The sequence below is a fragment of the Watersipora subatra genome, chromosome 11 (assembly GCF_963576615.1).
Source record: "Watersipora subatra chromosome 11, tzWatSuba1.1, whole genome shotgun sequence".
Taxonomy (NCBI): domain Eukaryota; kingdom Metazoa; phylum Bryozoa; class Gymnolaemata; order Cheilostomatida; family Watersiporidae; genus Watersipora; species Watersipora subatra.
This window is the reverse complement of record NC_088718.1, coordinates 34,245,731-34,262,737: the sequence shown is the minus strand read 5'-3', so window position 1 is coordinate 34,262,737 and position 17,007 is coordinate 34,245,731. Positions and strand designations below refer to the sequence as shown.

Below are 17,007 nucleotides of genomic sequence, written 5' to 3'. Positions count from 1 at the left end.
TTTAGCAACTAAACATGAATCAAATCATTTTTTTTATTGCTGAAACTGCTTTTAATGCTATACTAACAAACTCAAAAAGTTTTTAGGGCCAAGGTATGATCATAAGACAATTCTTGATGCTCCAATGCTAGTTGAACCTCTAAAACGCCTGCAGAGAATAGCGAAAGTTATATACCGCAGGCATCGCTTTCTCATAAACATCTATTCACTTGAACCATACAAGTCCACTTACCTCAAGCATAGATGATAGTGTAATCTATGCTAGTAATAAAGGTGTAGAGATCTATAGTTCGCCTGATCCATAGATGCATTTTCATAAAAACAAGACCATCACGTCTTAAACCCACTCTCACTCTGACCTACTTTCAAATTGTTCTCTAAATTAACTGGATTGTTTACAGAGTAAGAAATCATGGAGGGTAGTGGCAAGCTTGTTTTACTAACTGGAGGAAATGCTGGTATTGGACTGGCAGCATGTAAAATTCTCTGTGGTAGAGGTTACACAGTCGTAGCATCTGTGAGGACTGATGAGAAGGGTGGAGATATGATAGCGTAAGTTTTTATTGTATGTATCATAGAGGAGGTCTGTGTATTGCTGACCAATACTAGTTCACTTCATAGATATTAAGAATTCCTATCTTGTCAGTCACACCTGACAGAAACTGTTTAGTGTAAGATTGGCAATGGCTACTTCGAGGGCCTCTTTTTAGTTATCACTCCTACTTCTTGACATTAATAGCCACTGAACATAACTTTGTTGAATAAATGGATATCAGTTATTCCAGTATAGAAGAAATTTGTTGTGTTTTTGCTTCATCAGCAGATGCTGTAGTCTGTTTTCATATGATGACAGTATTTAAATATCCAGTCTAATATTAAGGTTATCTATGCAGCCAGGTAAAAGAGAAATTCCCAAATGCAGACATCAACTACCTACTCTGTGAGATGTCTGATCCGAAATCTATCAAAAGTTTTGCTGAAGAATTTAAGACAAAATGGTAAGGAGGAGATAATTATCAAACTTTTCTTTATATTTTGTTGCTTCTTACAGCTGAATTAAGCTGCTTAAATAAACACGATAAAAATGGTAAAACCTAAAAACTTACACATAGATATATCTAGCCTTCAGTTCACTCATTATTATGTATTTGCAGGCTGAAGGATGGAAGAAAACTTGATTTTCTCATAAACAACGCTGGAGCTGCTTTTATCTACCCAGAAATGCAATCAGCAGAAGTCAATCCTAAATGGGAGAAGACAATGGTTGTTAATGCTTTAGCACCCATCTATTTAACTGACTTGCTGATAGACAGCTTGAAAGAAACTGCTGCCGAAAAGGTTAGATTACATAATTGTAGGAATATATGTTTTATTGAGCACAATAGATGCAATTATTATGCACAATCAGTGTGCCGAGCGAACTGGCCATGTTTTAGTGCTTCACGGAGGAAGTCAAACCAGCAAAAATCAAACATGCAGCATTTAACATTGTTTTCAGTCTGCTAGATGTCTAGCCTGTTTTGACAAACTGTTTTTTTGCAGAGTTGTCCCCCGTTGAGTTGGGCGAGCAAAACAACAGTTTGTCACAAGACGCACTGCACCTGAAGCATCAGCTGCACTGAAAGGTAGTTGTTCTTTTTCGTCGATGCGACTTGGCTGCGATGTTATACCGGTCGCTCCATTGGTAATCATAACGGATTTTGCGTAAAAGTTTGTGTAGACAAAAATAAGATATTTACCGCAGAGACTGGTCTTTGGTTAAACGTTCTTATCTTATTTTTTTCTACATAAATTTTTGCGCGAAACCCGTTATGATTACCAATAGAGCGACCGATATAACATCGCGGCTAAACCGCATAGACGGAAGAGAACAACTCCCTTTCAGTGCAGCTGATGCACCGGTGCAGTGCGTCTTGTGACAAGCTGTTGTTTTGTTCGCCGCGCTCGCAGTGAGACAACTCCCCAAAAAAAAACAGTTTGTCAAGACAGGCTACAAGATGTCTGTATCCTATACTACTTCTAATCAGTCTAGATCATGAAAGTCTGAGAAATAAAGCAGCACTGGTAACCACTGCTTTTGACCATAACCCAAACAAAAGTCCAAAGTTACTGCTTAGTGCAATAGCTCTCAAACTATGGTATGTAAAAATATTGGCCGCCAGAGTTTATTCTGTTACAATCTGCCTTTGCATAGCGAAGTTGATTTACAAACTATATACATGTGGCAACAACTTCCATCAGACTTTTTGTTTTAAATAAATTTGCTTCAATGACCATTAATATTGTCACGCCACTTATGCACAATGAAAAAAGTAACGTTTATTGGGAGCTGCCTCATTGATGTCTGTAGCTTTCGCTAAACATAATCAATCTTGGTTTTAAAATAACTGAAATCCAAAAACTAGTTTTGAATCAAAAAATAAGTAGTAGATTTAAACTTTGAACATAACCCAAATTACCCGAGCTTACATGTAGTTTAGGAACTTGGGCAAAACTTTTTAGACTTTTTATATTCCCAATTGGCTACAGCAGAATTGAAAAATAATTATCAGTGTGATCAACTTGAATCTTTACAAATCTTTGTCAGACTTTTACTCACATTTTTAAATTGATTATCTAGGCACCTTTCAGCTATTTGATAAGTTCAATAATAGAACTCTAATCATCTGTTTTTATAACTCTAATTCAGTCACAGTGCTTTTTCAAATATCAAAAATTGACAGAGGAGTTACCTGTCATTAGTTTACCTGATGAAATAAAATACGCAAGAAGTTTAAAAATAAATACTAGCCTCGATGCAGATCGGAAGTACTATAAAATTTGTATTTATTAAGTATTTTAAATGTCAGGAATCAACAAAGTCATTTAAAAAATGGGTGAAAGAGTTGTTCCAAGTAATTATACCTATTTAATTATATACCTAAGTATTATACCTAATTATTATTATATAACAGCAATAATTATTATGATTATATTTAAGTATGTCCTTGATCAGAAGTAAAAAAAATCTTAAGCTAGTAAACAAATGAAAATAATTCTAAACATAACACCTACACACTTTATAAAGACAAGAGTACAAAAGCAAGGAATTAAGTCAAAATACAACATGATCAACAATGACAAACTATCCAAAGTAATCCCAATAGCATCAAATAAAGATTAGCTTAAAAAAGACTTACGTCTATTGTTAGTCTATATGAAAACTAAAGCATTTTCAACATGGCTGAATATATTTATTTATTTTATTTATTAGCATGCCAAATATTTATTGAAATCTTCAAATATGTCAATAAGCATTAAATAAAGTAATTTTATAAATATTTAAAAAACATTTTATTATGTACAGTATTTATTAATTCAGGGAGATCAATGTTCATTGTTAGTCCATATCACATTTTATTGTTGCACCTCTGAAGGGAGAGGCTAGAGTGCTGATGGTAAACAGTTCTATAACTACAGATCATGAGTGGTATAACAAGTCTTCAGTAGATTTTGATGACCTCATGTATCAAAAACCTGGCAGCTATGAAAATGGTTCTCAAACTTACAAGCTCTCCAAGGTATCTTATGGTTTCCTCAGGTAAATCATTTTTTTCGATACTAAAAAGTCATTTTTTGGCTGCTCTGTATAAAACTGACAGCTGGTTTAAAATTGTGTTCACACTAGCTGAACGTGAGTATTTGTGTGTTGGTCAGATTTTATCTGAAAAGATTCAGAATAGAGAATAGATCTTCAACCCATCAGTCTTTCAGTAAGTTAGGTTTGACACCTGCTGGCAACATACTAGCGATGATACCTGATTATTCATCAATTTGTAATAGATTTATATCTCTTTGGTACCTGTGGTCTTTGGTACTCTTTAGTCTCGTGAGGGCATAGGCGGTCATGGTTCCTACTTCCTATAGCCACAACATTTCTTGGCAGGTGTCGACAGTGGTTTGCTTTCTGTTGGGTGTTTTTTTGAGACACCGTCTCTAGCTAGCTGGCCATTGGCTCGCAGAAAAGCTCTTCCGCCCTTTGCCAGATTTTGGTTGTCATCCCGTAGAGTTGCTAGCCGAACTCTTCATCCACGCTGGAGTGCAGTTAAGTAGCAAATTTAGTCGCCGACAACCTGACCAGATTTGGCACAGGAGTAATTTTGATTGGATGTCCTCCCTGTAGAGTTTGGATGAAAACTCTTAACTTTATTTAACGCATGGGATTATATGTGAGGTGATTTCACTGGTTATTACGCAGGTCACAATCTTTATTAAGTGCAGTGAAACCTTAAGTACGTTTCAGTACCATTTTTATACCAACTTGTTAAGCACAATAATTATGAGTGCAATAAAATATAAAAGGTTACAGTATGATAGCAAGTAAAAGTACTAAACATCAAATTAAATGTGACAAGAAACAATATAAAATGATATAATAAAATAAAACAGCATATGCAACTAACCTGTAATCTCTAGTAAATAATCCCATAGCAATTGACAACTTAATAATTAAGAGTCGTAATTCAAATCTGGCTGCCTTCTACAGAAGCTAGAGAAGCGTCACGCTATGAGTTAAGCACAGCCTTAGCTTATGACTCAATGCCGGCAACTGTTATTGGTCAGCACGGATTAGGCTATTCTGACTCGGCATGAACTCGGCTAAACTAATAAACCTTTCCTACACTCCCTAACATCACCAATGGTCCTTATGTGATTTGAACCACTCTCGTATTAATCGTAAGCAATAGCCCGGCTCTAAACACTGAATCACAGCTGCTACCAATTGGAATACAGACTAGATGTTCGAGTCTAATTCTAAAAGAAAAGCTTCAATTAATGTTTGACTGAAGTTTTCAGTACAGTTGGGAGCTCTTTGCCAATCTGTTTTTGCCTGCCTTCTGCTGCCAAGCTGCCTTCTTTGCCTGTCATAGAGACATGTTTTGAAGGCAGCTAGCAACTTGAAGAAGACCCTATCGGTTTACAACTGATAGCCCTTAAATAGGATGAAAATTCTCGTTACACAAATTTTAGCCTGTAGAATATCCTTGCTGCAAATCCAGAATACTTAAAACATTGACCAGCAAAGACAAACTTATACAAGAAGAGAAACTGCTTACTAATTGCATTAACTCGTTGATCAACAATCACATTAAATGATGTTTGGCGTTGATGGGTAAACAAAATCCTTATCTGCAGCCAATTGTGTTAGGATCAGCGCCAAATCACTGCATATCTACTGTAATCCCTGTTGCATTGCATCTACCCATTTCATTCGTTGTGAGCAAACAACTCAACCTGTACTCTATTATTATTTTGATGATGAGCAGACAACTTTTACCATATTGCAGATGGTGTTGATGATGGCTACACTAGCCATGGTCGATGAATTGGATGGAACAAATGTAAGAATTAACTCGATGTGCCCAGGAATAATTGGGGGGACTAACATTTTTTCTACTAATACGCAACAGGAAATGATGTAAGCAGATGACAATGATAGTGAACCTATTATTCTTATAACTATTATTATTCAGATAAGTATTTAGTGGCATGGAGTCTAATTGCACGGATATGCTTCAATGTATACCAAAATATTCACTTTTTTATATATTTGAATCAATTTTTATCCGACTAAATACTTTCTTATGAAAGTTTCACATTTGTAATGTTATTCACTAATGTAAAGCGATTGATTTTAATCGTGACTATAAGGGAATACAGCAAAGCAGATGGTTTATAGGGTTGATAAGATGTGATGGTAGCTCTAGCCAATCAGAATTTCATTGACAAATTGCCAACTGCTTTTGATTGGTAAAGTTCTTTTCATTGTTTTCTTACAATCCCACATTGTTCATACTATTTATGGAATTTTTGCAATTACTTCAAAGTACTTACAAGTAAAGACAAGGAGTCTTAGATTTAAGGTTATTTACATCAAAAAACTCATCTGCTTGTTGAATGGTCATTTTCTTGCTTGTAGAGGAAAAATTAAATGCATAGTTGGTTGTATGAAGTGTTTCTCTGGAAACAAGAGTAACCATGATGGAGGCCAATACATCGTCGACATTATTGACACACCAAAAGGTGCAACAAATGGGGTTTTTTATGTGAGGGGAGCCGTTAGACCTCCCCATGTTCAAGTTGCTGTCAAGGAGAACCAGAAGCTAATGCTACAAACTCTTCGTGAGATGGTGAACTCTGTTGCATAGACATATGACCTTGTGCATACTTTACTGTACAAGGTTGATACTATCGATTTGACTTCCAGTGAGTGAGCATTCCTTGAGCTGTTATTGAATTGCATATGAACCTAGCTAGTGTTTTTATACTCCAATTTAAAATATGCATTTAATGTTGTTTAAAACAACCGTTTTAAGATCAGTATGGTATAATTGCACGAGAGTCAAGGTAAGGTTTCTCCTTATAGATACAATTTACTTTGTATTAGTATTTTTTTTCGATGCGTTATACTTTCACAAATTACATTTTCATGTCATTTTTACTTGGAACAGGGTTTAAATGACACAGTGATCCAAATTTGTACACTAATTTTGGCTTTATAAATAGTTAGCTTATGTGATGGAGTTACCATGGAAACCATGGTTGCCTTTTGAATTCATTGATTACCACATACTCTGCGAAACTGCTTCAGCAAGCAGTGCGACAATGAATTGATCTCTTCATTCTGTTGCTTCATTTTATTTTTTATGAATTATTTTTGCTGGTATCCGTCTTCTGACACATGTTCTAATACATCAGATGAAATCCTTCAACACGAAATCCACAAAATATTGAATTCATACTGAAGCAGTTTTTTGTTCTTATATTGTTGAAGTTACTGTCATACAATTGTAGTGAAAAAACCGAAGTCAATTTCTAACAGAATTTTGTACGTGCACTTACTAACCTGACATTCCACCTACAATTTTGGGCTCTAAGGCTAAACCATAGCCCAGAATTTAACAGCTGGATCAACATATCAAATAATCTTCATTGCATGATGGACTCGTTGAACTCTCATCGTAAGAATGAACAACATTTGCACCATTAAAAACCTTTATATAAATCCATTGTATTATAAGAACATATCTCTGACCATTCTAAACTTCTGTGGTGCAGAAATAGAATATCCTCAAACATGAAATAAAAATATATATCTAAAAAAGGCATGAGTCAAATGATAGAAGGAATACAAAGTTCCTTCAGAGAGTCTTCAGATAGGAGATACTTTTGTGAGTTTGGATGCAATGAGTGGATAACTTCAGCGACTACCGTTTTCACTTCTACAAAAGCGAGTACAGAAGTCCATTTGTTTGATTAAAAGACTGCATAAGGATATATGTAAAGACACATGTTACCCCTCAAAACACAGAGGAAACTACCAACAGTCAAAAAAACATTCGCTTTCACTCCTATTTGATTATGTGTTCAATCTTGCAAAATTTCCCTGATGGTTGTCCAGTAATCTACAACATTTAAAATGTCTAATTTTATCTTTAGATATAACATAAAAGTTGGTCAGGGTTATCTATAATACCCACTAACACACATTAATTAAAAAAACCAAAGCTGAAAACCATTTAAAACATCAAGGCTAACTACCAGGTACAAACTTTGCTAGCTTGTACATTGTTGGGAATTTGTAAATTTCAAAAACAATCACATCTTTATGCCATTACAGCGTAAGAACGAAAAACCATATAACTTGACATCGCGACACGCAAGTGTTAATGCTATCTCAATATTTATTATAAGGAGAACTCATAATTGATTAACCCTTCACAGGGCGTAACATCGTTGATATCGACAAAATTTTCACCCTCCCACGAGCAGTGTGTCATTTATGTCACTTGTATTAACATTTTTTAAAATCAGTTTTCATATACATTGAAGCTTCAAACTGAGTCAAACATAAATTTATTTTGTGTGAAATATAATACATATTGTATATATATATTAAACAGATAGATTTTTTGCTTATTTCAATAGTGTTACGTTCAAAGTTTTAAAATATGCAACAAACAATTCAGGGATAGCGATATTAATTTCACCTTGGTTAGCGTTTTTTAAAATCGCTTTTGCATACATGTTCAGCATCAGACTGAGTCAAACAAGGGACTATTTATTTAAGCACATATTAGACCCATGAAATTCTTACTAATCTCAATAGTGTTACTTTCCAAGTTTTGAGCAAAACCTAAAAAAAAGCTGTCGAGTTTGAACACGTATTTTGGCAAGCAATAAAAATGGCTTCTTCAGGTGTTAGTACTTCGTACACCACTACTGAAGAGAATTGTAATGACTTATCCAAACGATTCACGGTTTCAGATGAAGTTGTGAACCTGCATATGGACGGAATTGAAGACAATGGATCAGATTGACACGCAGGTGATTTTGGTTCGGACTGTAGCTATGATTCTGACAATTAGTATTCAGGACCATGATTTTATTTATTATCGCAGCAACCACACCCATTAGTAGGGAATAGTGATGCATATAACCAATTGTTGCAGTGGTTATAAACTAATTATAATAATTTAAATGCGGATATGCTTCCAGTTATTAATAATTTTACAAATGAACTTTGGCAAGATGCAGATGTTGACAACGTTCTAGGACTGAGAAGCCTCGTATTCGAAAATAATGTATTCGAAAATGCGGTGAAACCAACTGCATCCCTGAAAAGTTCATGCATATTTAAATGTAAACTAGTCATTGTTTATATCACTTTGTACTGAACTATCGATTGATCATCTTTTATGGATATTTCATGGAGATCAACTAAATAATTTTTGAGTTATGACATGAACAGTGAGCACAAAGCATGGACAGTTATTTAAATCTCTAAAATGTTAATTCATACCAAAGTAATTTAACCATTATTTTTATTACTTTGTTGATAACTTTTCACTGAGCATTTTTATGCATAGTTCCTCTAAGATCAAACAAATGGTTTTTGAGTTATGATTAAAATAGTGAATGCAAAGAATAGACAATTTTGACCAAACCATCTTTTTAAAAAGTTTTTTTATATTGATGTACTCTAATAACTATTATTATAATTTTGTAGAGATTTTTTTACTGATCATTTTTATGCTCAGTTCATAAAAACTAAGCATAAAACTTAGGTTTTTATGCTTAGGCCAAACAAACATTTTTTGAATTCTGACTAAAATAGTGAACCCAAAGCATCGACAATGTTTTCGAAGAACTTTTTTCTTAAAAAAAGGGAATTTTTGTTGAAGTAATTTAGTTATTATTAGCATTCTTTGTTAGAAAAGTTTCTACTGATCGAGTTATATGCATAGTTCACAAAGATCAAATCAACAGTTTTTGAGTTATGACTAAATTTGTGAGCCCAAAACAAAATCCATTCCGTTGAATTAATTCGTCCACAGGGGAGGAAACTCTGAAAATAAACTTGCCCGGCAAAGGGTCAACATTGCTGAGAAGCAATGTATGGCTAAAACTGCATGTATAACAATAATAAAATGCAAGCCATGTTGCTCGTAGAGTTGTCTGCTCCTACTTTAGCTAACTACTAAATACACCTGCATTATTATTGACAATTTTCCTTTTACTTCTGTTCACTTTTTCTCTCACAATGCATAGAGAATCAAGATTGGCACACTTATTCAGAGGATTCTTATCACGGCTGATTGTCTCAGCTAATAAATGCCAGACTTATAAATTTAGTGTCATGAGTTTAAACCCTATATTGATTAACATTCTATTCGTTTCATTTATTGCTTGCACAAAATTTTGTAACCGCCTAAAAGTTGACACATTTGAAACAGCTGCTATTGTACCACATCACTTAAAGAATGACATCCATAATGCCCATTACCATTTCTGGCAATTTAACCGCGAGTTTTAAAGTCCTGTTTTATTCCCGACGAAATCTGTGAGTTCACTTGAATATCAAATGAAGCTGACTTCAGATCGAATGAATAACAACAAAAATGGTGTTGTCCTTTCCTGTCAGGACTACTCATTTCACCCAATCAAGTATACATAAATAATTCTTCATTCATAAATTATGAAAGCTCAATGTGTTTCTTTCATTGGGTAACCAGGTATTACTGTCATCGTATATCACATCAATGTATCTGACCTTCAAAGACAAAGAGACAATACATACAGGTCTGCATATTCCTATCATATTTGCAAAGTTAGTCATTCTCTAAAGAAGTTATTGTTTCAGGTTTGCTACAACAAGCAATAGTATTATCTCTGCTCAAACTAACAAGCCAGGCTTTTCATCAAAAACTGTGAGATTATTTATCACTTCAGCTAATATAAGCAGTCTATAGTCAAACAATGTTCATTAGCTAGTTTGTGAGGATCACTTGAGAGTGAGAACACCTGCATTAACAGTAAGTTTAATTTTTCTACTACATGTAATTTGAACTTTTTTAATGACTTTTGGACACGTGCTAAAATGAGCCTCATTGTTATTTTCAGCAACAGTAAGTTATCTATCACAACAGCTAAAATATCTCACTTTCTGGGGAAGTTGTGCTAGTATTTGGAGAGGATCTCCCAACTATTGCGAGTGTTGGTACCATACATGTATGTTCAGTTCAACTAATGCCTTTGCCTGTTTTTGGTTTTTATTAATCGTCCTGTATATTTTCTTAACATTTGTGAACATCATTTTTCTGTATAGAGGGCACAATTAAACGAATAAAGCAACTCTCAACCTACGAGAACACATTCATTGTCGCCATCCACACATCCCAAACCAGATACTAAAACAGTTATTATATGCTAACCTGAGCACTAGAATGACAACACCGATGTTCATTGCTCAACAAAGCAAGTTTACATTTGGAGGAAAGGTCATACCTGAGAAAGATCGGATGAGAGCAGGAGAAGAGAGAAGCCTCAGCGCCAGCCTAGCCAGCCTAGTCTGCCCTTTTGAACCAGTCATAAGTTGTGAGTCTATGACACTCAGGGTAAAAAGACCAATTGTAGAAAGCATTCTCACTTCATACCTATAGTAGCAGTAGTAGCAAAGTGTATAACTGCACTTTAACAATTAGATACCATATTGATTAAAACTGTGAACAACTCATACAAAAAACCAGTTAAGATTACAGAATCTCTACTTGTGTTATGCACTAGGTCTTAAAGCACATAAATTACATAATTTTTTTATTATATATTTCAATACATCAGAGTCTTGGCTTTCGAATGAGCCTATAATCAATACACAAAGAATAATAGAACTATGAAAAACGGGGTGTCAAAAGTATGTCCTGCAAAAAAACGCTTGGTTCAGGTACTCAAAATGTGACGTCGTAATTCTCATTTAGCCTTAGGTCGTCGATCCCTTTCGCTGCCATTGAGGCTGCGTTTTTCTGTGACAATCGGTGCTGTTAAACCCGGAGAGCGCTAATAATAAACTAAGATTCTAGATAATCAACAATGTGCTAACGTCCGACCAATACAAACACATGTTCTGGGTTAATTAATTATGCTTCAATAAATGTACTGTCGTTGATAAAGGTAATGAAATCACATCGATTAAATTATGACCTGCGGTTGCGTGGACCTAGGACTAAATGTCAATCGCACTTTCGCGAGATCACGCAATGCTTGAAATTAGTTAGTCTCAGTTGTCACCCTCAACATCACATTAAAAATAAATAGCTAGTGCATAATATCATCGGGAAAATATAGTATGGTTCTTGGAGTGTGAGGTACTTATCATAGAAATAATATGTATATGGAGAACTAATGACGCTGATTCCTTTGTCATCTTCATTCGTTTTCTGAAGTTGTCCTACTTTCGCCTGCCACTAGTGTCATTATCGTAGTTGATAAATAAGTGGTAAGAGCACACAACAACTAATATGAGAATTGTGATGTCACAATTTTCGAGACTATGTCAGTAAACTTTTTCGCGGTAGAGCTCTGGGGAAATCCTATAAACACCAACCAATGTCTGTCTCACCATGGCAAACAATAGCTCATTCGAAAGCCAAGACTCTGATGTATTGAAATATACAATAAAAAAATTATGTAATTTATGTGCTTTAAGGGCAGCTTAAATTTGTTGATTATTGGGTTATGCACGTACGTGCAGCCAGTCTAACCCTAAAAGCTGTTCATAGCTACTAGATATCAAGTCATAGCTGCAGTCAAGTCATAGCTGCAGTCAAGTCATAGCTGCAGTCAAGTCATAGCTGCAGTCAAATCATAGCTGCAGTCAAATCATAGCTGCAGTCAAGTCATAGCTGCAGTCAAGTCATAGCTACAGTCAAGTCATAGCTGCAGTCAAGTCATAGCTGCAGTCAAGTCATAGCTTAGCTAGAGAGCTGATTAATTCAAACTTAGTTATACGTTGACAGCTGAAGTCAGGAAACATTCAGTTCTGTGACTAATAACTGTGCAATACAGAGACTTTCTCAACTTTTGAAGAACAAAAAAGTTTTACTTGAGTATTTGAGTAACTGTCGGAGAATGCCAGTGGACTTTTAAGAGCATTCAGTAGAATATAACTGATCAATGAAGAGTCACTGTATGAAATTGATAACACCAGATGTTTTTTGAGCTCTTTTTGTGTATTCTATGATTCATTCTGGCTAAACATTTTCTATAATTTGATATTATAATTAAAGGTATCTGTTATAGTTTTTATTTCATAAATATTTTCTACTGTGTTTATATATATATTTCTCAAAGTTTGTCATCGGTCATCTATTTTTGGTTTGTCCAGCTATAACTATTAAAACTTTGGGATTATAATTCCACATATTGCTGGACTTGAACTCAGAGATGGCGAGTGCAGTTTGATGATCTAACACTTGAACCGCAAGACCACGAAAACTCATACAATTGCTCACTCTTACTACTTTTAGCTCTATGAAACGCGATGCTTTTCCATCCTCGCCGTACTAGGGCTAAATTGTTTGCGGCAAAACGATATCAACAATAAATCATCTCGAAATTAAAATTTAGCGATTGTTGTACCGATTACGATGAAATAACGATATTTATTGGTTTTCTCCGTTTGTATTAATTGCATTATTACAAAATCATCTGTTCCGTAGTTTACATACTTGCTGTTTAAATTCTACTAACTCTATGAAACATGATGCCTTTTCGTCTTCGCCGTACTAGGGCTAATTTCTTTTCTGCAAAATGATATCAAGAATAATCCTTCTCGACATTTAAAATTTGGCGATTATATCTTAGTTCGGCGTCATCCGATTAAATAAAAATGGTTCGCAAACAGATGATGAACAGCGATTGAATTTTAGTTAAAAGTTTACTAAAATGCATACGAAAACCTTTATCAAGTATGTTTTTAGTAAGCTAAATTCATATAAGTTAGATTCAGCGTTTATGTTACGTATTGTCGTATTGTTACGTATGTTACGTTTATGTCACTGTTTTGAAGGTAAGAACTCAGCACGTAGAACATTGTAATGTTAAATTTGTTGCAGATCGTACCCACAAAATGACCCAAAGTTGTTGTAGGTAACTATAGTTACTAAGGTTAGCATTATAACATATTGTTTCGTTACTATTTTTAATGATGATGATTTTGATGACTTTTAACAGGCAGTGATTGCATTAGATAATTACTATAGCAATTTATACGTCTATACGATATTTTCACCTTATGATGCCAACATTGAAACAGACTAAAATCATATAATCGTATACCAAATAATTTTTCATTGTAATCATAGCTAAACAGACTATATTTAGCCATTATTTGCTAATGATTTCACATTTACATTTAAACACATTTACAGTTTTATTTTTCTTCCTAATTTATTTGAACAAAACACTTCTTTCATGGTATGAAATTTTACAGTTGCAGTTTTTGAAAAAGCTTGAAAATCTTTACAGTTGTTTTCTTTTTCCTCTTAATTCATTTGAACTGCTTAAAAATATTTTCTTATGATATGAAGTTTAAAAGTTAGAATGGTAAATATTGTATACAGTGTGTAAAATAGAAATAAAAATAAATCTTCTGTCCGAAGACTTTATTATTACCCGGGCAACACGGGGTAGTACATCTAGTTTTACTATGAAACAAAATTATATTAGCTGCTTTATCTACTTTTTGCTAAATCAAGTGTTCTAAAACTGCTTAAAACCTCTCAACTACCTCCAAAATAATTCAAGAATACACGAATCATGAGAATCGTAAAGATTAAAACTTTGAACTTGGATTATGTTTCTAGGACTGATAAAATCATAACTTCTACACTGTTTTTAACATTTGAGCAACTATTTAAGAATTTAACCAATTTAAGAAAATAACACTGACGAGCTAAACAAAAATTAAAAATATGCTAAGCATGACACAAATTTCCAAGCAAACCTATTTGATTGTCAGTCACACATGCACGCACGCACATAGCGATCATTATAATGAACCAATCACAAGAATGCGCAGAACTGCAGCTCCTGCATGGACATTCTAAATAAGTGAAAATCACTCTATGAAGATATTGATTTGCCTATCCAATATTTCATAGATTACATAAACCTTGTCTCTGTTAGACCTGCTTCAACATGTAGAGTGCATCCTAAACAAGTGCTATGAAGTCATGAAACTCACACGTTAATATCCTTATTTGTGTCTAAGCAGGAATATATATTCGTCATCATTTCTGTTAGATATTCATTGTCAAGGTTGAATCGCTGCATGCAGGCCTCAGAAATGCTTGAGCTGACAGGACAGGCAAACTGAAACAATATGTATGACATGAATAGTGATACAGTGGTTGAAAAACTGGAGTTATACACAGATTGCGGATTCTGATAAACACAAAATTGTGCATTGTTGAAAAAATGCTGTCTTTACATACGTCAATCTGTTTGTTCCACAAGTCGAAACAACTTACAATGCAAGAAATTGGGTTTATTAGTGCCAAGCAAAATAAGTAATTCATTACAAAAAAGCACAAGCAATACATAGAAAATTCACTGGAAATTATAAGCTTGAATTGTTTTATACCAACCTTTCATGAATAACATAAATCATTCATTATTCTTAAAGGTAGGAAACCAAGCATTTCTCATCCAAAAGTATCGTTTTTATGACTTGCCATCAACAACAATTATTGCTACTCTGTTCAGAATGATGAACTAGTTTACCAGTTTTATGCATACTTTCAACAGTTTTTTCCAGTTAAACTGATTGTAAGTCCAAACAAATGCAAGTAAAAACACAACATCACTGCAACCAAACATGAAAAGCATATCTGACATTTAAAACCATAGCCAAAATGAAGCTTTTCAGAAAGAAAAACGATATTCCTTCTCCAAGTCTTGAACAGCAACCATGAAGCACACTTCATCACCCCACCTACTGGCTGCATACAATTATTGACATGAAACTGCTACAGGAAGTCTGACCAACCAAACAACTGAATTCTAAGGCCACTCATTTTATATTTTTAGGTTCACGGATTTTTTCAACACATTTTAGAGTATGTCGGTCAAAATAAAAATAAAAATAAAAGTGTCAATGTCTGATTTTTCATTTTTTTCAATGGCAAATTTTCAATGTCGAAATTAGAAAATAAAATAGACATACATACACACACACATATATATATATATCTATATATATACAAAAAACTATACAAATAAATATTTCTATGCAAATATAGATAATAACATAGATCACTAAACAAACAAATTATAGACATATACTACGTGACTAGAGCTTGTCAAGCAGATATTAAAAAAGAAACACACAAAATTACAAAAAGTTTAAATCAGCTGTTACATGTATGCAGCCCCAGAAAATAACCGAGTTGATTTCCTTGCAACGAAGTAGATGTTTTCACGTAAAGATAGTAAAGCATACTCGATATATGAGCAATAAGAAGAAAGCTCACAACAAATTTCTTTTTTTCTTGAAAGTTTCAAGATACCTCTAAACACGGCTGCTTCGCACAGCGTCGATATAACAATAATAGTAATGATAAAGAAAACATTTCAAATACAATTTGCAAATTGTAATCAGTCAAGTGACTATCGTCAGAATAATTCGTCAAACTGCAATAAGGCTAGTAAAGCCAACCAAGAATTATTCTACATTATCCCCTAATTGGCTTCCCATAACTATCAAAATATTCATCTTAAGTGGAAGTAAACGTTTTAAAAGTCCAGAATTTATGGCAGTCGTCAAAATCAAAACTCTTCGTCAGTTCAACAGCGTCTAGCACATTTCAGCTTAATCATTATTATTAAATATGTGAATCCAGAACAGACAAAACCGATAAGTCTGTTTTCCATTCCTTTCTTAGCAGGAAAAATGGCGTCGAAATGGATTCGCTAGGTTTGCAACCACTAGTAATATCCTGAAAACGGGCTCTGCACGATACGTTCGCACCTTTCGTCCGAGCATTGTCGACACTAAACAACAAGAAAATCACCGTTTGGCCGTTCTGGGTGCTGAAATTTTGCAGAGGCTGCCTCATAGAACAATACGGCCCTGGTTACAAGAAAGCTAACGTTACGTTTTCAAAAAAAACATTAATCAACAAATTGCAAGTTTCGGCGGTTCAAATAAAAATATAAGTACACATAGACTTTTTATTTTTTCAGCGGTAGTTTTTATCTCCGTCGGCGGATCCGTGAACCTAATAATAAAAAATGAGTGGCCCAAGTATGAAAAAATCAATAAATAAATTAAAAATGAACTTACTTAAAGTTTTAGTAGATTTTATCAAAAAGTGTCCGTATTTTTCTATCATTTGAGATTGTTTTTGATGTTTTTGTAAATCGTTAAACTTTTTAGCCTTAGCTCGAAGTACATATCATTGTCTGATAATCATGACGAGCCTGTTGGTTACCTGTGATAATCGAAAAGTGCTGCATAGATTATTTGCGAAGTATTGGGTCACATGATCAGAGAACAATTTGACGATTGAATAATGCCGAAACAAAACTGTAAAGTAGCGAGCATCTATATTTGATACTGGGTCTTCGATAAAACCCGAAGTGTTTGTCATAAACTAGTGCTACGATAAGTTTTATATTGAGCTTTTT

The 17,007-nt window shown here is 34.2% G+C and overlaps 2 protein-coding genes across 2 annotated transcripts in view; one reads left to right on the top strand and one right to left on the bottom strand.

The window, feature by feature from the left end:
• The first annotated feature begins 291 nt into the window (after positions 1-291).
• On the top strand, positions 292-6,188 carry LOC137407997 (uncharacterized). The gene is made up of 6 exons (XM_068094386.1): positions 292-552; positions 894-998; positions 1,155-1,338; positions 3,417-3,560; positions 5,328-5,458; positions 5,960-6,188. Exons 1-6 carry the CDS (start codon positions 413-415, stop codon positions 6,186-6,188), a joined length of 933 nt encoding a protein of 310 aa, XP_067950487.1. The 5' UTR covers positions 292-412.
• Positions 6,189-6,785: 597 nt separating this feature from the next.
• Positions 6,786-17,007, bottom strand: part of LOC137408468 (uncharacterized) — a 40,964-nt gene continuing 30,742 nt past the window's right edge. Inside the window, exons 13-15 of the mRNA XM_068095007.1 lie at positions 14,564-14,691; positions 10,828-10,976; positions 6,786-7,262 (exon numbers count right to left, since the gene is read on the bottom strand). Coding sequence (XP_067951108.1) covers positions 7,153-7,262; positions 10,828-10,976; positions 14,564-14,691 — 387 coding nt within the window. The 3' untranslated portion in view covers positions 6,786-7,152. The remainder of the gene's footprint in view (positions 7,263-10,827; positions 10,977-14,563; positions 14,692-17,007) is intronic.

What these genes read in the sequence shown, in the direction of transcription:
- LOC137407997 (XM_068094386.1), top strand. Translation starts at nt 413, where the DNA reads ATGGAGGGTAGTGGCAAGCTTGTTTTACTAACTGGAGGAAATGCTGGT. An exon ending in AAGAAACTGCTGCCGAAAAG is followed by an intron (nt 1,339 to 3,416) that starts GTTAGATTACAT and finishes GCACCTCTGAAG; the next exon opens with GGAGAGGCTAGAGTGCTGAT. An exon ending in AATACGCAACAGGAAATGAT is followed by an intron (nt 5,459 to 5,959) that starts GTAAGCAGATGA and finishes TCTTGCTTGTAG; the next exon opens with AGGAAAAATTAAATGCATAG.